Source organism: Bos mutus, chromosome 18 (assembly GCF_027580195.1).
Source record: "Bos mutus isolate GX-2022 chromosome 18, NWIPB_WYAK_1.1, whole genome shotgun sequence".
Classification (NCBI taxonomy): Eukaryota; Metazoa; Chordata; class Mammalia; order Artiodactyla; family Bovidae; genus Bos; species Bos mutus.
This window is the reverse complement of record NC_091634.1, coordinates 61,012,519-61,040,368: the sequence shown is the minus strand read 5'-3', so window position 1 is coordinate 61,040,368 and position 27,850 is coordinate 61,012,519. Positions and strand designations below refer to the sequence as shown.

General features: G+C 43.3%; 1 protein-coding gene across 1 annotated transcript in view; it reads right to left on the bottom strand.

Moving 5' to 3' along the window:
• Positions 1-6,020: 6,020 nt before the first annotated feature.
• The window catches only part of SF3B3 (splicing factor 3b subunit 3), a 38,980-nt gene continuing 17,150 nt past the window's right edge, over positions 6,021-27,850 (bottom strand). Inside the window, exons 12-26 of the mRNA XM_005894329.3 lie at positions 22,051-22,202; positions 21,596-21,751; positions 20,701-20,856; positions 20,019-20,162; positions 17,767-17,889; positions 16,896-17,050; positions 12,129-12,303; positions 11,253-11,458; positions 10,998-11,154; positions 9,785-9,910; positions 9,174-9,386; positions 8,511-8,609; positions 7,712-7,855; positions 6,999-7,103; positions 6,021-6,617 (exon numbers count right to left, since the gene is read on the bottom strand). Coding sequence (XP_005894391.1) covers positions 6,477-6,617; positions 6,999-7,103; positions 7,712-7,855; positions 8,511-8,609; positions 9,174-9,386; positions 9,785-9,910; positions 10,998-11,154; positions 11,253-11,458; positions 12,129-12,303; positions 16,896-17,050; positions 17,767-17,889; positions 20,019-20,162; positions 20,701-20,856; positions 21,596-21,751; positions 22,051-22,202 — 2,252 coding nt within the window. The 3' untranslated portion in view covers positions 6,021-6,476. The remainder of the gene's footprint in view (positions 6,618-6,998; positions 7,104-7,711; positions 7,856-8,510; positions 8,610-9,173; positions 9,387-9,784; positions 9,911-10,997; positions 11,155-11,252; positions 11,459-12,128; positions 12,304-16,895; positions 17,051-17,766; positions 17,890-20,018; positions 20,163-20,700; positions 20,857-21,595; positions 21,752-22,050; positions 22,203-27,850) is intronic.

Sequence of the window (27,850 nt, the reverse complement as noted above, 5' to 3'; positions counted from 1 at the left end):
GACAGAGGTGGGGAACTGAGGTGACTTTGACTCAGGGATCACAGCCAAACCTGACTGGGTACTGACTGAACTGCTGCATTTAGAGGGTGAGATGGTACTGACTCTTTAGCCTTATCCTCTAGGGGAAACTTGGTGTTCTGATTTCTTTTGCTTCATTTTTAACAAGAAGCAATGTTCCCTCAGTCACCTGGAGGCCACCTAGTGATTTCTAGGTCTGATTATTACCAGATTGTGAAACAGACAGATGCCCAGTCATCCCTAGCAGACTAATTTGGGGCAGAACAGATGTTGCCACTGCAACAGTTTCCCTGAGCTAAAATCTTTGGCTGTCTCTGATTTCCCCCAGAAGTCCCAAGGCTGTGACTGTTTTATCTGAGGAAACTAGTGACATGGGCCTTAGGCTTGCTGGCAGATTCACCTCACCACCAGACTCAGAGGGACAGAAACTACTCTGTTATAAGGACTCCTGGGTGCAGTAGAGCAGACATTCGAGGAGCTGGCACACAGTAGGTGCTCAGGCACCGCTGGTGGAATAAATGAATGTAGCACCATCTTCTAGTGGATTAGGCATGTCTCTTGATGTTGACTTCCAACGCCTCTATAGAAACAGCTCTTGGTTATGTTGATGCAGAGTGGTGAAGGGGATTTTCCTGAGTGCTGTGGAGTCCGCATCCACTGACTTCAGTTCAGACTTCATACACGGTCCATAGTGGGTTATCAGATCCCCAAATATAAATCAGCCACTGACAGCAGAGGTGTTGAGTCCTACCTACATATACCAGTCATCTGTATCCCTACATTGTTTTTTTGAACATTTCACTTCAGCACCAGAGCTCTGTATATGGCCCTTAAACATATTTTAAGGGTGCAATAAACTTAAAAATATTCACATAAAATATTAACATGCAAATGAGCAAGTGGATGATTCACACAAACCCATGCCATTTCTATTTTGAATAGAAACAGAATTTAGGAATTAAAGCTGAAAGCCAGGTTGATTCATCTGCAGAACTCTCCAAACGTTTCTGGCTTCCCACCAACAACCTCAAAAGGGGCTGCAGTCGTGAGAGCAGCATGGGTTCTGGAGATGAGAGCTCTCCCTATGAGTAAGTGAACCTCAAGAGCCTTTTCCAGTCCCAGCAGCTGTCTTGCTAGCAATACATTAAAAAAAAAGAAAACAGATAAAAGCTGACATTCCACCCACAGTCCAACTTGAACCCCTTCCCCCCAAGGAATGCTATTCCTAGCAAAAGATCTTCCAAATGAAACAACATCTGTGGAACCTCTACTCGTGAGGTCAGGGAAACGCTGAGGCAGTTAAAAATTTTTGAGTCCTTTTTTCAGACCCAAGTTGCAGAGACTTAAAGGCAGCAGAAAAAGAGCAATCCTAATAAGCAAGGGCAAATGCCTTGGTGGGGTGACACTCCTTCTGTTCTGTGGCAGCCTCTAATGTGTGTTCTGCACAGCAGCAGAGTTCTCCACTCACCGGGTTACACAACTAAACCAAAGGAGTTGATGTGGTCCCCTTAACACAGATGGAGTTTGCAATGTAGCCTCATCCAATCACTAAATTTTACTAAAAACTTTCTCTAGGTCCTACAGCAGAAACTCTGAACTAGACAAGACTGGTCTCAACATATTCAAGCCTAATTCCTTGTGTCTGTGATCCTAAAATTCCATTTGTCAGAGTCCCTGTTTTGCAGAGAACGAGCAAACTCATGGTCATGCAGAGGAAGCTCAATGGTGACAATTCCTGGATACGACACCTAAAAACTCAAGCAACAAAATAAAAAAATGAGCAAGTGGGACTCAGACTACCATACAGCAAACAGAGAAAGCAATGGCACCCCACTCCAGTACTCTTGCCTGGAGAATCCCATGGACGGAGGAGCCTAGAAGGCTAGTCCATGGGTCGTTGAGGGTCGGACACGACTGAGCGACTTCACTTTCACTTTTCACTTTCATGCACTGGAGAAGGAAATGGCAACCCACTCCAGTGTTCTTGCCTGGAGAATCCCAGGGACGGGGGAGCCTGGTGGGCTGCCGTCTCTGGGGTCGCACAGAGTCGGACACGACTGAAGCGACTCAGCATAGCATACAGCAAAAGAAACAAAGTAAAAGACACCCTACGGAATGGGGGAAATTATTTGCAAGCCAGGTGTCTGATAAAGGGCTAACATCCAAAAACATAAAGAACTCAGAGAACTCAACAGCAAAAACAAAAAACCCGATTAAAAAATAGGCAAAGGACCTGAACAGGCTTTTTTCTTTAAAAGATACATGAATGGCCAACAGGTATGTGAAAAGATGCTCAACAAAACTAGTCATTAGAAAAATGCAAATCAAACCACAATATGCTACATCAGTTCTCACCCGTTAGAACCAGCATGAGGAAAACAAGCGATAAATGGTGCTGAGGATGTGAGGAAAAGGGGACCCTCGCGCACTGAACTCTCAAAAACTTGAAAATGTGGGGTGTGTGTATGTATAGTAAAATATTATTCAGTCATAAAGAAGGAAATCCTGCCATTCGCAGGATTGGATAAATCTTGAGGGCATTGCTGCTGCTGCTAAGTCGCTTCAGTCGTGTCCGACTCTGTGCGACCCCAGAGACGGCAGCCCACCAGGCTCCCCCGTCCCTGGGATTCTCCAGGCAAGAACACTGGAGTGGGTTGCCATTTCCTTCTCCAGTGCATGAAAGTGAAAAGGGAAAGTGAAGTCGCTCAGTCGTGTCCGACTCTTGGCGACCCCATGAACTGCAGCCTACCAGGCTCCTCCATCCATGGATTTTCCAGGCAAGAGTACTGGAGTGGGGTGCCATATGCTAAAGTGAAATAAGCTAGAGACAAGATGACAAATTACCCTGTAACTTCACTTAGATACAGAATCTATAAAACCAAATAACTTATAGAAGATCAGATTTGTAAGGGAAGGAGTGGAGGGGAGAACAGGGGGACAGGACACTATAACAAAGAGGTCAAAAGATAGAACTTCCAGTTAAAAGAGAAGTAAGCACTAGGAATATAGTGTACGACATGATGACTAAACACTGCTATGTGATATAAAGTTGGTAACAATAGATCCTAAGAATTCTCTTCAGAAAGTTTCTCATTTTGCCTTTTCAAGAGATGATGAATTAAGACTATATATATCAAACCATTATGATATACACCTTAAACAATGATGTATGTGAATTAGATCAAAACTGGAGAAAAGAAAATCTTTCCAGCTGTGAGAATTCATGAAGAATCAAGTCCAGAGAAGGTGCCTCAATTATGGTGCTGAAATGCTGTCTGAGCATCCTCCAAAGCTCTTTATCTTATTCAGCACCCATCTGACAAGGGCGACAGAGAGCGATCGTGAGGCCATGTGAGGGGAAGAGACCATCACTGTGATGTGTCAGGGGTGGGAAGGGAAGGGGATCCACACTCTCATTAGCTCCTGGAGGAAAATGGAGGACTTAACCATGCTGATGAGAGCTCACATGTGGATCAGGAAGAGCCTGTAATGTGCTGGGTGGACTGCTGGGTGTTTGAGGCATATGCCCACGTTTTACTGACATCAAACTGTTTATCTCCCGTTATGCATGAGAAGTCAATGGCCTGACCAAAATCATGGATCTAATCAGAGGCAGAGACTTGACAGAACTCAGGCCTGTGAGTGGCCTAAGGAATGATTTTCATGATTAGGAAATTTGGGGGGAAAAAATAAACATAGTTTGTACTCCCAAGACACAGAGTCACTGACGTGTTGCTTAGTGCTGCAATTCAGAGGAACTAAGACGCGACTGCGTTCTTCGGGACTCCCGAGCAGCACATACTACATCTCTCCCTTCTTTCTACGGTGGGGGAGCCAAGCCTCCAAATTGTCAAACGGGTTGCCCAAGCTCACTTGGCAGTTATTCGACCTAACCAGAGCGAACTTGTTGGCTGATTACTTCACACATGTAGGCTTCTCTCCCCTAGGAGAATGTCAAGTCCAGCTGAGCGAGCCCTGATTTCTCACAGGCTTAGCACAACACTCAGAATATTAGCTCATAATCTGTTGTCATCTGTAACATTTCCCGGTACACACCCTATTTCTCTGACAATCCCACTGAGTGTGTACCATCTTCCCTGGGAACACAGGAGCCTTGTACCACACTGGAAGCACAGGATGACCAGTGTGAACTTCACCCTCGCCTGGCCTACAGGCAGCTCTCGGGTGGGGCACTAATCACATGACCATATACATTCCCAGTTGGATAAGATCTAAAATTAAGATTCAGTTATCATATGCTATAAAATCAGAAGGGCTTCAAATGGCCTAATCCCAAATTTCCCTCCCCACTCTGTTTTCATGAATGAGGTTCCCTTGCTAAATAATCCTCTATGTCAAAGGACCAGGCACAGTTCCTGCCCACCTCTGGGGAGCAGTCTGTGGGTTTATTCCAACAAGCCAATCACAACTTTCCAAAGGAACTAGGAATTCCCCTTTCCTGATATTCCAAAGCCTCCCAAAGCCCTCCATTGTTTACTGGGTTCCTGAGTACAATCCCCGTTGTCTTGCATAGCCTGCAGTGTCCCTAAGTATATGTGGTTTCTTCCTCCCCTGGGCTGGACCAATAAACCGCTGTCTACATGGTCAGAAAACAACAAAAGGGTGGTAATTCCTGATTCTATCAAGTTTTCCTTTCCTTGGAACACTTCAATGTTATGTGCCAGCCTAGATGGGAGGGGAGTTTGGAGGAGAATGGATACATAAATATGTATGGTTAAGTCCCTTTGCTATTCACCTGAAACTATCATTGTTAACTGGCTATACCAATATAAAATAAGGAGTTTAAAGTTTGGGAAAAAAATTTTTTTCCTTTCTTACATAACTGCCTACTATTGTAGGAAGAAAAGGAGAGAGGGAGCTATCGGGAATAAGGAGCTATCGATCAAACATCTATGCCGTTTCCCATACTACTGCACATCAATGCCACACAGCCTGACAGGAGACTGTCAGTGGAATGAGTGTGGGCCATGGGGAAATGAGCCCTGGAATCAGGCTATGCAAATGTAATTCCAAAGTGTGGTCTACTAAGCATACCCATGAGCTAAGTGAGAAAGAAAAGTGTCCATTAGGGATTCAATGCCTGGCAAAATGAGGTCTCTACTGACCAATCTCGTATCAAGCTATGACTGAAGATACACAGTTCCACGGTTGGCATCAGAACACTCTGCACTGTGGAATGCCAACTGTTGGAGGTCAAAGATCCTATGGAACCACACTCACTCCTGACTCTAATCTGTGCCTGCCAGAAGACTTGTCCCACTGAAGTACTGAGCACACACAGAGAAGCGTGTTACTCTATGAAGCACTCGGAAAGAATGGGACTTGGGCCTCAGTGAAGTTAAGGGACTGCCTGGAATGTTAAGGCTTCCCACACAGCTCGACAGGGGCAAGGCTTGACAGCGGAATTCTTAAGTGTGAGCTGGAACATTTGAGTCTGGGTCACTTCCAGCCACAACTCCGCATCCTGAGGGCCTTCCGGAGCTATGTTGAAGACAGCCCCTCTCCAGCCCATTACCCATGTGCCTTTCTTTTAAAAGTGACTACATGTACTGACTTTATTCCCAAGGGCAGGTTCTTCTGTACTTACTGATCCTTCCCAGTAGACAGATGACAAATGATTATTTCAAGAACTGTGGAAGTAAAAGGAGCATCTTCTAAGAGATGAAGCAGCTGGAATTCAGACCAAATCCTTCACTCTACAGCCTCAAAGTAGAAGGGAGGCAAAATGGAAGAAGACACCAGCCAGCCTTCCTCACTATCCAATGGGAAGAGGTATGGATGACAACATGATTATCACTGAGTCCACGCTTCATCTGCATTGCAGCGAAGACTAGAGAAGTCCAAATGCCGGCACAGAGCAGGGAGTGTGAGGCCACAGGGCGGCAGAAGTCCAAGTTGGTCAGAAGCAGGATACTGTTTTCCAACTCAGGCTCCATCTTCCACCTAAATTCTCACCCCAGAAAAGACACACGGACACCAGCCACCTCAAAAGCTAGGTTTGTATTCCTGGTTAGGTTCCAAAGTGGCAGAACTCCAGAGCTGTACTATAACCAACCTGGTCCCCAGCTCAGTTAAGCCCCACAAAGACAACATCATACAAAACTGTATTTACAGGTAAACCAGTTAAAAATTAAAGGTGTGTACAAAAGTAGGCAGGATAGCCAAAAATATCAATGCAAGAAAGCTTTGGGAAAAGGGACACTGTATTCCACACCAGAACCTGGGGGCAATGGATTATGTACCAGGCACGGAGAAGTGCAGCAAATCTCAGTGCCAATTTTAGGGGGAACCTGTCACTCCAGGAAAGAGTGGATGGGAAGAGCTAAGAGCTTTAACATTACAAAGTATTAATTATCACCACCCTTCTTCTGTCACAGAGATTCACAGTCACGTGGTGAGGGAAATAAAGTCTCTGATAAACCCCACAGGAAAAGAGCTCAGAAGGCATAACGAGTCCGGATGTCCTCAAGCTTCTTCGACACCTCAGGTGGGGTTCTGTCCAGTTCTTCAGACACATTCTTTTGTTTGTTGGGCTCCATGGAGTTGAACTGTTCGCAGAGATCTCCATCAATCACATTCTAAGACAAGGAAAGACGAGAGAGGAAGAAAAAGGTGAGATGCCCAAAGAAAATGGCACATGCCAAAAGCAGCAACTGCCAGGAAAGGTTTTTTTCTCCCTCAGATATCTGAACTCCAGTTATAGAGCCAGGAACACTATTCAAAATTGACTGAGCAAAACTGGGTGAGAGCTCTTCGCTGGCTATGGTCTGTCCTGAGGGAAGAGGTCTCTTGACTATCACTAACTATTCCTCCCCCATTACTGCCTCCATAAATCCATCCCCTCAATGCTCCTTCATTAAAGACTCTGCTGATTTTTAAGGGTGGGAGGCCCAAAGACAAGACTGGTTAAATAGGCTGAGAATCCCCCTTTCCAACCAGAGTTTCCAAGAAAGACCTACCTTAACAGGGAAATAGTAGGAACGAAAGCTGAGGTGGTCTCGCCCACAGAGAGGGGGGTGCTCAGACCGGAGGTGCATTTCCACATGCTGGAAGAAGTCATGGTCCTGGCGGAAAAAAACAAAGAATCGGTCACTAAAGAAAAAAGATTTCAACTACTAGTCTACGGTTTCCAAAAGCACAGTGAACAGACAGGCCATTGATTTTTATCACCCAAGCAGATGTGAAATAACTGTTCCTCATGACCACAGCTACTACACCAAGACAGCTAAAACCTAAATGAAAACCCCTTTGTATTTGCAGAATATAAGAGAAAACACCATATGCAAAGAGTGGTTTGTGAAGTCAGATTCCTAATCCCATCTTCCTTGGCTACAACCACATACACCAAATTTAGCCAATCCCAGAGTTGACCCTAGGAAGCATTAAGTACCCAGTCCACACCACCCCATCTGGTGTGGCTCTGGGGCTTCAACCCCTGACTACCCTAGAGTCACATCAGAAAACTGAACCAAACCCTGGCATGGTATAAATTATGGCTTTCCCCAAGGGAAAAAGTCAAGATTCCTTTCTCCCAGACACTCCTGTTACCTTACAAAAATTCCACAACACTCCTAGTTGCATATGGACACAAACCGGACTGCCCTCTTAGGCCAATTTAACACTAAGGAACAACCCGAGGAATGAAAAGCCAGAGGAGTGTGGAAGATGTTACCTCATGGGATGTGAATGGGACAAGGATGCCAATGCCTCCTGACAAGGTGGTGTAGACAAGCGACTCTGAGCCTCCAGGGATCAGTGTGGTCTTCTGTAAGGAGAGCACTGTCTCGCCCACGTGATAGTTCATTATCACTTCTGCCTGCAAGTCAAAACCAGACTAGTCACTATGTGTGCCCTCAGGAGACTGCTCTAGATTCCCAAGAGCAAACGGCACTTCCAAAGGGCAGATTTCACCACCTTGATAATTTCATAAATTATTAAAATTTAAACATACTTTGAAATGTTCTTAGTATAGAGTTTAATACCTTCACAAACTGCTGAAGGTAGATATTTTCTGATTTATAACTGAAAAATATTTTTGTTAAATATCAAGTTTGCAAAAAAGGAAGAAACAAGGAAAGTTTAAAAAACTGCAATCTGTAGGCTTGCCTTCTAAAGTAAAATGGATCTATTTTTAAAGTTCAGAGCTACAAAAGAAAATATCTACAGAAGAGGAAAGCCCAGGACATACTGCAGAGAAAAGCTGGTTAGTATCCTGAGTGAACCTGTGCAACCATCCTTTCCAAGGAACCCACTATGCACCGAAGAAATTTACAATGCTAAAATGTCTCAGAAAAATTTGTTCTACCATAAAAATGGGATAGTAACTTGGTTATCTTGTGTCAAAGCCACCCTGCACACATAGTTGTGTGCACTGTGGATGAAACACGAAAGAAATGCGTCCTTGGTGAAGGTCCTGACGAACGGACTGCACAGGCTGATGCCCCTCCTTGGGGCCGCCTCTGCAAGCCTACCTTCTGAGAGGCCCCGTTGAGCAAGCCCCGGTCCCACAGGGCTTTGTTTCCAGTGGGATCCTCGTCCACTTCATCATTGGTGTTGGGTGGGAGCCGCACCTAAAATGAAGAGACACAAATCACAGAGCTGGGCTCTGCACTTACTAACCTTGGTCACCAAGCAGCACGTCTGCCCCAGGTCCCTGCAAGCAAACCGTGGGGCACCGCACTTGGCAGACCTGAGCCAGCACCTGTTCTGGTGGCCAGTGAGGGAGAAACTCCAGGGCTATTCAAGAAAATCCAGACTGGGCTTTAAAAGATAAGCCAAGGGTGAGGAGAGAAGCTCAAGAGGGAGAAGACAATATGTATAATTATGGCAATTAGTTTGTACGGCAGAAACCCACACAACACTGTAAAGCAATCTTCTTCCAATTAAAAAATAAAATACAAAGATAACCCCAACTTCTGGCAAAGAGGGAGAGTATCAGTCGTCAGCTCAAACTAAATCTGTCATTATTAAGTCATCTGGCATGGGGAAGAAGGCGGTGAACAGCAGGATGGGGGCAGAGGAAGCTAAAAGAATTTTATACCCATTTTGACTTTCCAAGTTAGACAGTACAGTATCACCACAAATTGGGCCATTTTCTTCACACATGCCTATAACCCAAGTAAACATCAACTCACCACACAAATGTTGCCAAACTTGTCCGCCCCAGCCACAGTGTCGTAGTCGAGGAGACTAGCTGTGGTCACCCATCGGGGGTAGGTATCATCAGCAAAGATGATGAGCTGGTTCTCATTACGCTTGTAGCGAACCCAGATGAAACTTTCTTGGACATCAGATACAATTACCCTGTGTCCAATTGTCTGGATCCCAGAGATGTAGTTGGCAATATGCTGGGAAAAACAAGGACAGCAAGGTATAACCGTGGGGTGCAGAATCAACAGGAAAAGTCCAGGTTACCCTGACTGCAACATACATAGGGAACACCGAAGAAGAGCCGTCAGCAAGAAATGCCTAGAAGGCGGGAGAAAGAGCTAACTGGTTTTAACGTGGTGGAAAAATATGCCTGTCAGTTAAACTCCTTACAGACCTAAGCAGGACAGAAATCTGGCTCTTGAAGTAAAGAAGTCAAGAAACCTACCTACGCTTCCCCTTCTCAAGAGCCTAACCGTTAGCCCAGGAAGACAGAGACGGTCCGGATCAAGACACGGTCCCAGCAGCTGCTGTCCACCACCCGGCCTGGGCCTCCTTCCTCACAAGCTGGATCTGGACCCTCCACCAGCGCAGTTACCTTGTTCTCACACTTGCGGAGTAACTTCTTCTTTCCGAGGTCATAGACTCGCAGAAGTTTTCCCACACCAATCAACACTCTCCCTTGGAATGGGGCAATAGCAGCAGGGACCTCTTCCACTGGAGTCTGTGGGAGGGAGCACAGGTGATGCAGCTGTCTTCAACACACACAGCCACTGCCCCAAGCCCAAGTGACTTTTAGAGGCATCTGTGAGGAAGACAGACAATGAGCGACCGTCTTCTGCTCATCAGAGAAAAAAAACCCAGACATAAACCAACAGTCCCTATGAAACCAGGTGTTTGGGTAAACAGATCAGAAACACTCCATTTTGGCAAGTGGATCAACGAATGCCACAGGTGAGAAGAAGTCCCAGTACCTGATAACACTGCCCCAGAGCCGATGCTAACTGAAGTGGCACCATTAACTGAAAGTGAAGCCCCGGTACCTGAAAACACTACCCCAGAGCCGATGCTAACTGAAGTGGCACCATTAACTGAAAGTGAAGCCTTAGTGTCAGAGAAGTGACTGGGGCGTGTGGAGCGAGGGGAAAGCAGTGCTAGAGACAAGTCACATCTTGGCTGTAAAGGAGACACAGTGACTTTAGCACAAAGAAGCCTCTGTGAAATAGTTATTTCCTACAGTAACATGCCCCTTGTGGGAGGCCAAGAGAAATCACGTGCTGTCAGTGTAGAAGAGAGATGGAAAAAAAAGCACATAACATGACCTTAATTCTGTACAACTGCTGGATTTTGGTCACAAGTGGCTGCCTACTTAGTAAGACACGAAAATACAGGGCTCGTTCATTATGCATCTGTTCCCCTTAGAGGGTGTTAGCACACAGGCCCCAGTGGGACCAGCAGGCAGTGGAGCTTCACTGGAGATTTTCCACGTGCCACTAAGAGATGGGTCAGAAAGATCTGATCCACGACTGATACAAAGCTGGTTAAGTCTAAAGGACTTATGGGCTTCTCAGGTAGCTCAGTGGTAAAGAGTCTGCCTGCCAATGTGGAAACGCGGGTTCAATCTTTTGGTCGGAAAGATCCCCTGGAAAAGGAAATGACTACCTACTCCAGTATTCTTGCCTGGAAAAACCCATAGACAGAGGAGCCTGGTAGGCTACAGTCCGTGGGGTCGCAGGAGTTGGACGCAACTTAGAGACTAAACAACAACAAATAGGACTTAAGATCCAGGAAAGCCACTGTCTGGTTCCTACCTTGTGCAAAAACTCCAGTTTTTCCCCATTGTTCACGAGCTTGTAGGTATAGACAAAGCCCCCAGCGACAGATCGGGGGTTCAGTATCAGGTCTTTGGCTACGCCCACCAGCACATACCAGTCTTCACCAGTGTTGGAGAACCTGCACACAGCCACGCTGCATTTTCAAAGAAAGAATCAGGAGTCAGGCATTAGGCACAGCCCAGAGAATTCCCATTCCAGTCTTTAAAACTCTGCATGGTCAGGGCCCCTTACCTAAAAGCGGCTTCATTCTGTTCCAGCTGGACAAGATCCAATGTGTTCCCCTGAATAGGATTCATCACTCGGATCACAGAGGCCCACTGCCCATTGCCGGCCTTAGGAGCCCCAAAAATGGACTCGGGGAGGTTTTCATTGAGGAATGCTGCTGCCATCTCTGCGGCCAGCTCTCGCTCATCCTCCCCTGCTGCTTCTACCATTTCCTAAATCCAAAGAACCAAGGAAGAGTTGGTGAGTTCAGAGGTGGGTGCTGGGTGAGAAGTGAACAAGTGGACAAACAAGGACACCTCCGGGGTGTTCACAATACACAAAGCAGCAAAGCCTGTCCACCAAAATCATTATCCTCCAAAATGAAGATCAAAGGGAGAGGTGTACAACAAGGGGAAGAGGAAAAGATCACTAAGGGGAAACTAAAATCTTCATCCGTGGCGAACACTTGAGAAACATGAAGATGAAGACTGACTGCTTCCTCTCTTCTGGGCCAGATACAGTTTTACATAGAGGGGACTATTTGTTTTTTTGCTGGGAAATTATTTCTGGAAGGAGATGGTGTTGTGAGGAGTACAAAAGCTGTCTTCTTTGGGCCCAAATCCAGGAAAGATATAACACAAGCTATTTTGGAAGTTCCAGGACAGAAGAACTGTTCCAGAGAAGTAGCTCAATACTGAATAAATCCAGGTTAACATTTTAGTCCTAAGTCACAAAAAAGCCCCTAAAACACAAAGGACTGTGGCAAAGGGCTCTGTTTGAAGGACCTGAAAAGACTCTGGATCTTTAAATACAACAAAGGCATTAGACATCAATTATACAGAGGCTTAAACACGATTTCACAAGACTGCCTTTTTACTGAACCCTGAAGGTCAACTGCATTACCTCTGCCATCTGCTGCTTCCTCTGAGCTTTAGTGGCCTCAGTGTAGGCATTGTGGTCAGTCTCGATGATGATAAGGTTGTTACTTTCAGGGTGGATGACGAATTTCCTGGGTGTGTACTGCAGTGGAAAGGCTACTTGATTGAAGACAGCACCCAGCTTCTCCAACGCCAAAATCCTATGGCAAAAGGCAAGAAGTTAATAGGTCACCCACTCACGACCAAGAAACTGGTGTTGAAAGGGTCAGTAAGCAGTCACAGCTCTAATATCAGCACTGGGGAACATGAAACAATACCTTTCTCATCTAGAAGATTATGCACAAGATAGGAGATCTGGGAAGGGCCTTTACTTCAGCAACAGCCATCACTGCTCACAGTGATTCCAGTTTCCCCCAGTAAAATTTCCATTAGAACCCTCAAAGATTTGTTTTATGCCTCCAATGATAAAACGATAGTAAAAAGTTAAAATCTCTTCTTGCACTGCAGTTACCCAAACATATGTATGTGCTATTTGTGTGACAGTGTTCCAAGTGAATGCCATCCTGAACGAAAATCACCTTGGCTTTAGGAAACCCACCCAATGCAGAAAGACAAGGCAACTATGAGATCTACAACCTTTGTCAAGCGGAAAGAAATGTTTATAAGTCAAATTATGTGCAAAACAAGCAGAACCCAGATGCTCTTAAAAATACAGACACTTCAAAGTGCTGAAAGAAAAAACAGCTAATTAAGAATCATTTTAAAAGAATACATTACAAAAACCAGAACATTTTCTAAAAGACTACAATTAACACATTCCAGAGCTTATCTGGTGGGTCAGTGGTAAAGAACCTACCTACCAATGCAAGAAACATGGGTTTGAACCCTGTGGTCAGGAAGATTCCCTGGAGAAGAAAATGACAACCCATTCTAGTATTCTTGCCTGGGAAATTCCATGGACAGAGCAGTCTGGCAGGCCATAGTCCATGGGGTCACAAAAGAGTTGGACACGACTTAGCAACTAAACAACATTCCACTCCCATAAATATCCAAAATACTATGGGGGGTAATGAGCAAGGTTCATTTCTTTGAAGACATAAATCAAATACTTTACCAAATTCAGACTTAAATTGAAGACAGTGGGGGAAACCACTAGACCATTCAGCTATGACCTAAATCAAATCCCTTATGATTATACAGTGGAAGTGAGAAATAGATTTAAGGGACTAGATCTGATAGACAGAGTGCATGAAGAACGATGGACAAAGGTTCGTGACATTGTACACGAGGCAGGGATCAAGACCATCGCCAAGAAAAAGAAATGCAAAAAAGCAAAATGCCTGTCTGAGGAGGCCTTACAAACAGCTGTGAAAAGAAGAGAAGCGAAAAGCAAAGGAGAAAAGGAAAGATACACCCATTTGAAAGCAGAGTTCCAAAGAATAGCAAGGAGAGATAAGAAAACCTTCCTCAGTGATCAGTGCAAAGAAATAGAGGAAAACAACAGAATGGGAAAGACTAGAGATCTCTTCAAGAAAATTAGAGATACCAAGGGAACATTTCACGCAAAGATGGGCTCGATAAAGGACATAAATGGTACGGACCTAACAGAAGCAGAAGATATTAAGAAGAGGTGGCAAGAATACACAGAAGAACTCTACAAAAAAGATCTTCACGACCCAGATAATCATGATGGTGTGATCACTCACCTAGAGCCAGACATCCCGGAATGTGAAGTCAAGTGGGCCTTAGGAAGCATCACTACAAACAAAGCTAGTGGAGGTGATGGAATTCCAGTTGAGCTATTTCAAATCCTCAAAGATGATGCTGTGAAAGTGCTGCACGTACTACGTCAGCAAATTTGGAAAACTCAGCAGTGGCCACAGGACTGGAAAAGGTCAGTTTTCATCCCAATCCCAAAGAAAGGCAATGCCAAAGAATGCTCAAACTACCGCACAATTGCACTCATCTCACACGCTAGTGAAAATTCTCCAAGCCAAAATTCTCCAAGCCAGGCTTCAGCAATACGTGAACTGTGAATTTCCAGATGTTCAAGCTGGTTTTAGAAAAGGCAGAGGAACCAGAGATCAAATTCCCAACATCTGCTGGATCATCGGAAAAAGCAATAGAGTTCCAGAAAAACATCTATTTCTGCTTTATTGACTATGCCAAAGCCTTTGACTGTGTGGATCACAATGAACTGCGGAAAATTCTGAAAGAGATGGGAATACCAGACCACCTGACCTGCCTCTTGAGAAATCTGTATGCAGGTCAGGAAGCAACAGTTAGAACTGGACATGGAACAACAGACTGGTTCCAAATAGGAAAAGGAGTACGTCAAGGCTGTATATTGTCACCCTGCTTATTTGACTTATATGCAGAGTACATCATGAGAAACGCTGGACTGGAAGAAACACAAGCTGGAATCAAGATTGCCAGGCGAAGTATCAATAACCTCAGATATGCAGATGACACCACCCTTATGGTAGAAAGCGAAGAGGAACTAAAAAGCCTCTTGATGAAAGTGAAAGTGGAGAGTGAAAAAGTTGGCTTAAAGCTCAACATTCAGAAAACTAATCCAGTCCCATCACTTCATGGCAAATAGATGGGGAAACAGTGGCTGACTTTATTTTTTTGGGCTCCAAAATCACTGCAGATGGTGACTGCAGCCATGAAATTAAAAGACGCTTACTCCTTGGAAGGAAAGTTATCACCAACCTGCTGCTGCTGCTAAGTCGCTTCAGTCGTGTCCAACTCTGTGCGACCCCATAGACGGCAGCCCACCAGGCTCTACCGTCCCTGGGATTCTCCAGGCAAGAGCACTGGAGTGGGTTGCCATTTCCTTCTCCAATGCATGAAAGTGAAAAGTGAAAGTGAAGTCGCTCAGTCAGCATATTAAAAAGCAGAGACATTACTTTGCCAACAAAGGTCCATCTAGTCAAGGCTATGGTTTTTCCAGTGGTCATGTATGGATGTGAGAATTGGACTATAAAGAAAGCTGAGCGCCGAAGAACTGATGCTTTTGAACTGTGGTACTGGAGAAGACTCTTGAGAGTCCCTTGGACTGCAAGGAGATCCATCCAGTCCATCCTAAAGGAGATCAGTCCTGGGTGTTCATTGGAAGGACTGATGCTGAAGCTGAAACTCCAATACTTTGGCCACTTGATGCAAAGGGCTGACTCATTCGAAAAGACTCTGATGTTGGGAAAGATTAAAGGCAGGAGGAGAAGGGGACGACAGAGGATGAGATGGTTGGATGGCATCACCGACTCAATGGATATGAGTTTGGGGAACCTTCAGGAGATGGTGATGGACAGGGAGGCCTGACGTGCTGTGGTTCATGGGGTTGCAAAGAGTCGGACATGACTAAGCGACTGAACTGAACAACTTACCAACGTGTGTGGGTTAAAAAAAAAAAAAAAAAAAATCAACTGCTAAACAGTAAAGACTGTCATTCTGCAAGAAAAAAAAGAAAATATCTGCAAATCATGTTATCTCATAAGACAACTGTATACAGAATATAAAAGAACTCTTATAATTCCATAATAAAAAGACCAATATATATAATAATAACCCAATATACCTCACTGATGAAAATGTAAAATGGTATAGCCACTTGGGAAAGCAGCGCAGCAATTTCTCAAGAAATTAAAACAGTTACTAGCAATTCCATTCTTGCAGGTATACACCCAAGAAAAAAGAAAACACACACACAAATAGACCCTTGTACAGGAGTGTTCACAGCAGCATTACTCATAATAGTCAACAGTGCAAGTGAGTAGTTCTGAGTGTAAGTACGACGACCAGTGGTGTTTAAACTGTGTTCTCGAGAATTCTGCTTACATGTTTCACATGCAAGACACACAGCACACAGCAGCCTTCCCTGATTTTGTTCTGGGGGGAAATGCTCTGCTGCTTTAAAAAGAAAAGTTTGAAAATCTGTGGCATTGTCAAAATTGATAGGAATCCAGGAGATTGCACATGTCAATAAAACAACTAAGAACCCATGGATGAGGCTAAGGCTGAACAGGCAGAGATGTGAGAAGCATTCCAAGAACAAGTGCAGAGATAACAAACTAGGAAGGAACATATGGAAGTGTGCAGGGAGAACAATTCTGCTGGAGAAAAAGGTACCTAAAGATGCTGAAGCTTAAAAACAGAGAGAACAGTGATGATAAAGTTCCTGAAAGCTTCTGCAAACAAATCTGGGAGTTCACCTGAGTGTAATAAGTGATTCATATACCAAGAGGCCAGAGTTCCATTGTAAACACCAATAGTTAACTAGAACATGTGAATGACACTGGTAAACCACATTAAAGGTTTAAAAAAGAAAACAAAACCAACCACCAAAATTTGACCAAGTCAAAACTGACTAGGTTATCTTCCATTTTGCAATATAGACAGTGCTCACTCCAATGTGATCAATATAAATAATCTGTCAACCAGCAAAAGGTCTAAATTAATTTTGAGCTTAATATATAAGATATAACACTGCAAATGCAAGACACAGTGAGAAAAAACAATCAGTGATTCAACAACGCCTGCTTTAACACTGATTCAACAGCATGGGCCTGGAAAACAAGGATCTTACATCTCAGAGACTGAACTACATTGCCAAATATGAAAACATGGCCCCAGAGTCTTAACAGAAGCTGAAACTCCCACACACGGAAACATGGCTACCAGGTACTCAAATCCTAAGCCCATGAAGGTCTCAATTACCACACGCCAGCCCCAGGGCAGAGTCAGCTCTCCGCCAGCCTCTAACGGGGCTTCAGCGGAGGGACTCTCTCACCTCAGGGTGTTGGTGGAGATGGCCACAATGCCCTCAGGGCACTGTTCAGAGGCGAAGCCAGAGGCAAACTCCAGGGTCTCATAAGACAGGGGCGTGAGATGGAAACGAGACTGGTAGGAATAGCTCAACCATGAGCGGCTTGACATGGCCAGCACCTGAGGAAAGAAAAACATCTCCAATAAGCTGGGGGAAAGCCCAAACATGGTATACTAACACAATTACCCTGTCCCCAGATTTCAGCATGTGCAATATCCCAAGGAATTTTAGAAACCTAAAAGGTTACCTTAAGAAAAAGAGGTCTAGAGAAGAGTTAGTACAGCTTGGTATTTGCTACAAGTGCTGGCTATTAGCCAGATGACACAGCAATCACTCAATCTCCGAGCCCCGGGCTCCATGCGTGTCAAGTGAGAATACTAACACAAAGCTGGAGAGCTGCAAGGATTCAACTGCAGTAACAAGAACCAGCAGGTCCCTCAGCAACACTGATGTTCTTAACTACAAAGAACACAATGCTTGCTGGCCTCTTTCACAGTAGGTCACAATACCTATACCAGTTTACTCCTAGGTAGTAGTATCCTACATGGGAGGTTTCCAGCTAACTCTCAGTTCACTTCATTTGCTCAGCCTCAGGGCTGAAGGAATCAATATTCTAACTCACCTACAACCTAATCATGGCAGTGCCACGGAACCTCAGTTAAGAAGCTCTAGGTTAAAGGACTAAAGATTTCCTGCATGAAGGAACTGAATCAAGATAAAGCTAATGTCCAACAAACTACAACACTGGTGAATTACTGACAGCAAGATTTACGCCACAGGGCTCAGCTGATGACACTAACATCCAAAAACACTCTCTGCCCGTTTCATTACTTACTGCCTCCTGGCCTTGCATCCGGACACGAAAGAGTTTCACAGGACGGGACCCCAGGTACCTAGTGCGGGTGTCAGACAGGTCCCCAGTGACAGGGTCCAGGACCGTTCTCAGCAACACACCGTTCTAATAAAAATGAGAGAGGTGGTTAAGGCCTACCCATAACGGAAGCTTCTTTAGCTACCCTATTTCAGTTAGAAGAAAATGACTAGGTGGTTTAAATATATAGTCATCAGCCAGCCATTCATTCATTTTCCTAAACCACTCACTTAGTTACTCAGCATTTACTAAGTGAAAAGCAGTTTCCTTTCACTGTATATCCTTAAAATTTTTTACCCTTTATGTTAGACCCTTTACAATTTTAAGATACATGTACAGTTTAACATACCCATGTCTATTGTGGTCTCTAAATACCACTTCCCTTAAAAAAAATTAAGAATCCTGAGAGAAATGCCTTATTCCAATCTGAAGCAAGAATGTTCCAGATGTGTGTGGAGCACTTTCTTGTGCCAGGAGGAAGCCCCCAAAAATAGTGGGCACCTGTTAATTGGACAAAGGAGACAACTTCAGAAGGAAAATTCCCACTTTTCTAAATTGTGGCAACTTAGCATCTAAAAGAAAGACTGTGATAGTTTGATGTAAATATAAAAATCTGCAAATGTTATCTAAAATTAAAATAAAAACAAACATCTCATCAGTCTTCACTGGAGACTGCTATGGCACCAACCTCTTCCTCTAAAAATAGTGAACAAAGGGGGAAAAGTGAAGTATTTATCCAAGAACTCGGGTTTGAAGGCTGTGATGCAGTCCCCACGGCAGTGGTAGTAAACTGGATGCACCATCCAGAATCAGAAACACGCGCTCTGCCCTGGGGATGAGGAAGAACTGCGCCATGATTTTTCGGGAGGCCAGCACATGCGTAGGATGGGAAGTAGGAAGGTCCCCAAGAAATATGATCTGGTTTCTTTTTAACAAGTTGAGACAGTTATTAAAAGAAACGTGAGGACTTCTCTGGTGGCCGAGTGGCTGAGACTGTGCTCCTGACGCATGGGGCCCGGTTTCAATCCCTGGTCAGGGAACAAGATCCCACATGCTTCAACTAAGACCTGACCCAGTCAAATAAATAATGAAATAAAATAATGTGAGAAGATTAAGCAGATAAAAACTGGACAGTTTTATGCAGATTCTGAGTAGAACCAAAAGTAAAAACATTTTTCAGAACAGAAATAAAAAGGGAGAAAATGTGAATATGGGGGTATTAGATGATATTAAGGAACTTAAATTCTGTTAAGCATAATATTAAAGCTTCAAAATACACACACACACTCCTCTGTTACAGCTACATTCTCAAATCCTTATAGATGACACTATATTGGATCTGCCTTAAAGAGAAGAAAAGGGAAAGGCAAAATGGTAACTGGTGATGGGTACATTGAGGTTCATTTCATTAGTCTAACTCCTGGGCATGTTTGAGAATTTCTAAATTAGGAAGTAAAATTAAAAAGCAGTCTCCTGGGCTAGGCAAAAAAAAAAAAAAAAGGATATGGTCAAAACCCCTGACACTCTCTGATGCTTGGGTTCCTGCCTTTCATGCCATGAAGAGCCTAAGTGCTTTGACAACAGGGAACATCGAGGAGCCCTTTACTGCTAATGGAGCCCATCATGAACTGTGAGGCCCTCTGTATCCTTGGATTCTGAATCCACAATTCAACCAACCACAGATCAAAAATATTTCAGGGGGAAAAAAAGCAGAAAATTCCAAAAAACTAAACCTGAATTGGCTGCACATGTACAGCAACTATTTATATAGCATTTACCTTATATTAGGTAATTAAGTAATCTAGAGATGATTTAATTAAAGGTTACGAAAAAAATACACACATTATGCCATTTTATATAAGGGACTTGAGTATCCTCTGATTTTGGTATCCAAGGGAGATCCTGGAACCAACCCCAAGGATACTGAGGGACAACTGGATTATAGTCTCACAAACTGCAAACTGTGAAAACCAGAGGCAATATAGTTCTGCCCCAAAACAGTCACTGCTAAGCAATTTTACCAGACTCTATAAAATACTTTTTTTCAGGCTTGATTTCTTCTAAATTAGAGCTAAAACAAGTGGGACAGAGAGCAAAACTGATCTCTTTTCATAAGGTGGGTAACTAAAACACAGGCACAGAAAACACCTGTATTAAACAAAGCATCATGAAGAGAAGACGCCCTGACCCCAGGAGTGAGTTTCTGGATCTCTTACCTGGAGTCCAATATTCAGGTACAAGAAGCCAATAGAGCCTCTCTCCCCCAGCTCATCCTGCTTCTCAGTCCCACCCATTTCCACAATACACAAGGATTCAGGCTGGGCCGGGAGAGCCTGCATGCTCAAAGGCTGCAAACAGTCCTAAAGAGCAAAGAGAAAATAAAATACGGCAAGTGACCAACTTTGGAAAAAAACCTACCCAGAAAAATCTAATTCTTAGAAGTGAAGAACAGCTCTTTTTCGTGGACACAGAAAACCTGAGGAATGAGTTCTCAACAGGTATGGGGTCACTAGAGAACTAAACCCTAAAACAAGCTCTGGAGAGGATTGGGCTTTCTCTTTTTTTGTAGAAGTGGATAATGGTAAAACTAAATAAGCAAAGGGTACCTCTTTAAAGTCATCTAAGGCTCTTTTCTGTAAACATAGTCTTGGATTTTGCTTTTGTTTGTTTAAACTAAAAAAGAGAATCAGGACTTTAGCCAAAGAAACATTTAGTAGTCTTGGATGAGTCATTTTAAAGCACTGCAGAAGATTCCTGAGGTGTGCTGCTACAATACTCAGAAGCAGCAGAAGTGTAGATTCAGGGCCCAGCCCAGCTGATCTCAGAGAAGGACATCAAGAATGGGCCAGGTGCTCAGGTTGCAACTGGAAGATCCTTGAAATTGAGGGTGACACTCACTGAGGGGTCCAAGGAGATGATCCTGACAGTGTTGTCCACCAGCCCCACAGCCAGAAAGCGAGACCGCTGCTCTCCAGGGGGCACATTGGCCAGACTCATACACACCACATCTGCTGACATCTCCTTCCGCTCCGTGTACTCGTTCAGCTGTCCTGACTACAGGATTGAAGACAGAGAGACATCACAGACCACACCACCCCATCCCCAACTCTTGAGCCTGGGGAAGAAAGGGGGCTTGCTAAATAAGTTTTTTGCTTCCTCTCACTCTTCTTACTGTAATCGATGACCAAAAATTTCTGTACTTGAGGTTCTAAGACTGAACTCTACAGGCTAATGGCAAGCAAAATTACTGACAAGATAATCAAGAGACCTTTGACAAGTATGATGCACCACAAATTTCCTAAGCCAAACTAGCGTCAGGAAATGAAAATATATCACTGTTTATCTGTTCATAAAAAGACTCATGGGTGAAACAGAATTCAAATATGGCAGTTAGAGACAAAACATTTCAATCATAGGTACAGTTACACTATACAAGTTGGTCACATCCAGAGATTTCTTGAGAGTGTAATTAAATATACCTATCCTTCCATATATAAAAGTAAAACAAAATTTTCTGAAACTGAATCAGATTACAGAAATTAAACACACAGCAAATATCTGGTAGAAAATAGTGTGAAGGTCAGAAAAAGCATTTCATTGCTGAGACGGCATTTCATAACTCCACTTTAAGAATTAAAGACATGAAGATGTATCCCCTCCAACTCCCAGTAAAGGCCTTTCCCTCCTCATTTCTCTTTCTTGTGAATATGTAATCTAGACACCTGGACTGCAGCTCCCATCTTCACCTCTGAACCCTACACTAAGTCCCACAGTGAACAGTAAAATAACATACGGGATCCATTTCAAAATAGACCAGCTCTCCTCCTGTTAGGGCGATCACCACCTGTCGCTGGTTGACCGCACATTTCACAATTGTTTTCTTCCCAGGAGTCTTCCACTCATTGACTCGCTTGTCTGCTCGGATGTGCCGAATCCCATCAGGATACACCTAGAGGCAGTAAGAGAAAAAACCCTGACTTTAGCCATTTAGTGATTACTGATCACAAGCATGACCCTCACACCATCGGATCTGTCAGATCTAGAGGGACTGCATTTGAAGCACCAGTTAGGTCAATGTGAGTTTAGGGGTCCCAGGCAAAGTTAACTTCAAAAAAGTTCATGTTTCGCAGCATTAATTTCAAAGAAGTTCAAAGCTCATTAATGTGAAGCCAGCAACCAACACCACAATGAAGTCAGAGAAAGGACAAAGTACAGGAAGCAGGTAAGTGGCTCTCTGAGAATCCTCACCTGCACCAAGGCATCATCCCCTAGCAAGGAGCAGGACAAGGTAGGGGTGGTGCCCAGAAACCCAGAGTCCGTCACTTCTTCTACAGTCTCTCCGATGGACAACACCAGTGTGGCATTCACGAAGGACACAATGATGTAGGCATCAAACTCATCTGAAAAGCAGAGAGAAGAAAGAAGTTGGTTAGCTAAGAATTCATTAGCTACAAAGCCAAATGAGACACACTAAGCATTCTCTTCAGAAGCCTTCCAAGGCACTTCTTCTATGTGGAGTCATCACACTCATGTGGCAAACAGCGTAGGATGATCCGAAAGATAATTAATGGTCGTAACGGCCTACAGATGTACTTTGCTTCCTTAAATGGCTGAACAGTTAATAGAGTACACATGCCCACATCTAATACCTTGCAAAACTAATATTTTCCTGAGAACTTTGCTAGAAAAATGCAAGAGGACCAAGTAAGAGGAAGTTTTGAATACTACAATATTTTTGCATTCAAAATTTCTTTGTATTCAATTCAATATGTATTGAAGGTAGAGCTTCTTTCAGATGCCAGTCACAATCCATTAAATACTCCCTATAACCAAAAAAGGTCTCCCTCTTTTTCTGAAAGAATCTTACACAGGAACATAAGACCTAATGAATAAAACAGTGACTATTTTAGCCTCCATGAGACTGAGTCATTCTCAGATACGGAGTTAGAAACTGAGAATCCTAGGATGCCCCAATAGGAATGATGTAAGAACACTGGATAACCAGGAAGAGGGGTGGAGGTGGGGGGAGGTAGCTTATATTGTCAGCCCTTGACCTCTCTAGCTTTTCATATTTAAAATCCTAATGGTTCAGTGGTCACAAGCAATCCAATTAGAATCTGCTTTTCATTTAATAAAATGTATTTGGATAAATAAACACCAATCAGTTCTGAAAGGAGGTCAGAGGCATATAAGCAACCCCAAAAGTTTCTCATGTACATCCCATAGTTAAAAGCTATTTCCTACACATTCCACCCCACAATATAAAACAATTTCCGTGTGTGTCTCCCAAATCTAGAACAATGTTTGGCATAAAGCTTGATAAATGCTGAACAAATGTACATTCATTTTTTTGAAAGATGAATTAAGATTTTCCTACATTTTGTGTTCAGTTTCCCTCTTCCTGCCCCCTTCACACAGAAAACAGGCAAGCGAGGGACAGAACGCCAAGTAGGCAAGGTAGTAGACTGGGGTGGCTAACTCACTCTTAGCAGAAGCAGTGAAAACTTGCTGGAGCCCTTGTTAGAGCCCAACACGATATGCCTGGTCCATCTCACTCACATCAAGGACACAGTTTGGATTCTGATTGCTCCAAAGGTGGTTCTGCTTAACTAAGATTATTCAGTAAGTTCAGCAGAATAGTGTTCTTTACAAAAGGGGCCATATGCAAATGAATTGGCCAAAAAAATTCATTCAGGTTTTTCAGTAATATCTTACAGAAAAATCTGAACAAACTTTTGACCAACCTAGTATTACTGGTGTGACCTATAGTAGCATTCTGAATTAGCAGGATGTAAAATCAATCTCATGATGTACTCTGCATATAAGTCAAATAAGCAGGGTGACAATATACAGCCTTGACGTACTCCTTTTCCTATTTGGAACCAGTCTGTTGTTCCATGTCCAGTTCTAACTGTTGCTTCCTGACCTGCATATAGGTTTCTCAGGAGGCAGGTCAGGTGGTCTGGTATTACCATCTCTTTCAGAATTTTCCACAGTGTATTGTGATCCACACAGTCAAAGGCTTTGGCATAGTCAATAAAGCAGAAATAGATGTTTTTCTGGAACTCTATTGCTTTTTCGATGATCCAGCAGATGTTGGGAATTTGATCTCTGGTTCCTCTGCCTTTTCTAAAAACAGCTTGAACATCTGGAAGTTCACGGTTCCAGAATTGATGTTTTTGAACTGTGGTGTTGGAGAAGACTCTTGAGAGTCCCTTGGACTGCAAGGAGATCCAACCAGTCCATCCTAAAGATCAGTCCTGGGTATTCATTGGAAGGACTGATGCTGAAGCTGAAACTCCAACACTTTGGCCACCTGATGCGAAGAGCTGACTCATGTGAAAAGACCCTGATGCTGGGAGGGATTAGGGGTAGGAGGAGAAGGGGACAACAGAGGATGAGATGGCTGGATGGCATCACTGACTCAACGGACATGAGTTTGAGTGAACTCTGGGAGTTGGTGATGGACAGGGAGGCCTGGCGTGCTGCAATTCATGGGGTCGCAAAGAGTCAGACACGACTGAGTGAGTAAACTGAACTGAACTGAAAATCAATCTAGTAGATGGCAATCAGCATTTTAAAATATAAACATATAGAAATAAATATAACTTATAATTTGTTAAGGGTTGAGTACTGTCCTGCAAAATGTTTGCTTCAATTAATAACACGTGTGCACGGAATGAGTGGCTGAAAGACAAGAATCAAAGATCTTTCCCAATGGGTATAATCTTAATGGCTACACCAGGAATCCAGAGGAATGGTTCAATTTCCAAATCACATGAAGTAACACTGGACAAGCAGGTAACTGGTTTTAGATTATTTCACAGGCCTGGGGACACCTTATAAAATTGCTCTGTAAAACTGTATTGTTCATCATCTTAAAATACTGAGCACAGACATGGCCATCCCTGAAGTGGATGTCTTAACAGCTTACAATAAAACCACCATCAGTTTCTAAGCAACACCAAACTTGAAAGCTTTACTCCAGCTCTATTTTTAAACTGGAAATCTCTGGTGTGAAAGTTAACAGGAATTGCTTAATTTTAACATTATATAAATAGTGTCCTTTCCCACGTTCTCAACACTGAAACTTTCTATCTCAAAAGCTATGCCAGAGCAAATTAAAGCCAAACAATAAAGGGCTAAAACTGGGCAGGATTTCAGCTTCTTCCTTCAGTCAAGGGAAGAGGGTCTCCAGAAAAGAAACCACACATTTTTAACCTACATGCAGAGACTGAGGGGAGTGACGAAAAGCAGCAGCCTGCGTCCTTATCCTCCCCTCTGACTCAAGGCCCCAGACTGCTCAGGTATAAAAATAGAGATGCTCGGTGGTCTGGGTCTTATGTTTGCTGGGCAGTTCAACAAGCAGCAGAGCAATGACTGCTATCTGAAAGCTGCAAATATCCACTTCCCTATGAATACTAAGCACACTGAGACGTCTATCCTTTCCATCCTACGACCAGGAGAACCAGAAGCAGATAGCAGCTCTTGGGTCCTAGGCAGGTTTTAGGTTAAAAGTTGGACTTGAAAACAAAATAAAGATTCAGTCAAGGCAAATGCCAATGAACTATTAAGTCTATGTTGCCTTCTTTCAGAGGTTTCAAGTTTCATATAAAACACTATTAGTTCCTTTCTCACTGAAGAATCTATTTCAGTATTAGACTGCATCTCTGTCTCAGGTTAAGTGGGACTTCTGTCTCAGCACTGCGGAAGCAGCCCACAGAAGAGGGGATGTGCCCTTCTTTCTCTTGTCCTAGTATCTCAGGCTCAACAAAGCCCACTCCAAGAGAAGAGTGAGTGACAACCGAGATGACCGAGGCCTTCAACATCTCATTCTCACTCCATATTCAGACTACTCAGTATTTGTCTTGCCTCAGCACAGGCCTCACTAGACTCAAAAGAAAAAAGCGGGGGCTTGCTCCAGGGCCCAATCTTTCAGTTACACATGGAACATATAAAAACATCAAGGGAGAGTATGAAGTTAAGATTTTCTAGCTATAGGCCCTTTTGGCTTAATGGGAAGCAAATTAATCCTATGTTCTACATTCTGTGGGAGAAAGTGACTCCTGCCTCAGACTGTTTAACACACTGGCAGATGGGTGTGCACTACCACAGTGCACATGGACAGCAAACTGCACAGTTACCCTCTGAGAGATGCCAGCAGGGCAGCCTCAGTATTTTGTGCAACTCCCTCTCCCTGGGTAAACTCTAAGACCCCACGGTAGACCCTAGCGATAGGTACACACCTGTGGTGATCAGCACCTTCACCAGCCACCTGTGGAAGAGAAAAAAAGGCTTGGTATTGGTAGTGTGCATCACCAAGTACCAGCCAAGGTTAGTAGTTGCCTGGAAGACTACATGCCATGTCCACATGTGTGGACATGTGGAATAGTAACTTAGGAAATCTGGAAAGAGAATGAACCGAGAACTTGACCTCTTTTATGGGTGAAAACCCAAATTATAGATCCTAAAGAGTAAAATTTATCACGATTTAATAATTTCCTAGATTTTGGTATTTAGAGGAGAAAACATTTTAGCTACAAGTTCCACCATGCAATATACCGCTTATCACTAACTTATCAAACATCACCCCCAAAGCCTTTCCTGATTCTCAAACACATGCCTCTTCCCTCTCCTCTAACCCAGCCTGGCAACACACACGTGCCTTTCACCATATCAGAACACACAATAGTTCTGTATACTTCTTTTTTAGATGACTGCTCTGAGAATACAATCCTATCTTAATTACAAGGCAGCAGGATGAGAATACTGAACTTGTCCTAGGAAACCAAAATGACCCAGACTCACTCAGTCAAATGAACACTGGGTTGAGATTCGAGACAAAGCTTTCAGTCTCTATTACCTATGTGCTCTATGTTGAGACAGTCAACAACTGTGATTTTCAGCCTTTTTCAAAAAAATGAGGAGTAACTTTCCTGCAAATCTAAATCGATTTTACAATAAAGTTTAATAAAACAAAAAACACGAAAAAAAGGAGCACACTAGGTTTTATCACAAAGGCTCTTTCTAATTCAAACAGTCTAGGCAATTTTCAAGAGCCTTCATATCAACCAGCCCCCAAGCTAAAGGTGAACATCAACTCTGACCAGTTTATGACCACTTTATGAAGACAATACCAAAACTGGGGAAATCTTTTAAAACCAATCATCTAATAAATACCTTCTCAGCTAAAATGAACCTACTGATTTCCTATTCACTTTTTTCTTTCTACTCAGATAGGATTCCAATGCCCACATGAAGATTAAATTCACTGTGTATTCTATTAATAGAAAGAGGTTTCCCTCCTACACATTTCCCAGCTCCCTTAAACTTGTTCCATACAACCAAAACATCTAAAAAGCAGGAAGATTTCCAGCTGTTTTCTTGAAAAAGCTTTGTATTCTGGCCAGTTTCACATTCCTGAGGGAACAAGAGGAAAATGAGGTCTAGGAATAGAAATGACCTACCATCCCAAAGAATCAAAGGGAAAATGAGAACTGAGTTTTATTTCTAAGAGACTGAAATTCCGTTGTCACAAGACTTTTCTGCTGTTGCATTAATATGCATTTTCACATAACTTTCAAAGTTTTAGGATGAGGTGACCATTTTTATTCAGGAGCTCAGCCTTCCTCTTTCTTCCATCCCTCCTTTTCCACTCAGCCTAAAATTCTGCTTCAAGCAACCTCCACTTTCCCTCAAACACAACTACTACACCTATTGAAGAGAATAGTAACAAACCTCTTAATATCCAGAATACCTCAATTTCACTGTGATTTCAACACAATAGGAGAAAACATCATAGAAGAAGCAAAAACTTTTCCTTACATCATACCTCTAACACATATGGAAAGAGTACCTTAATGATGAATATAATCAAAGAACCGACATGTGACAGCTCTATGATACTGAAGTGTGTATGCACTGAGTGTGAACAGCCACCCTGTGTGCCTCTTACCCATGTGTACAAAATGTAGTACGTGACAGCATCGTGATTGGGAGCCTCAAAAACACGGTGTTGAGTCATAAAAAGTCTCTAGTATATGAAATG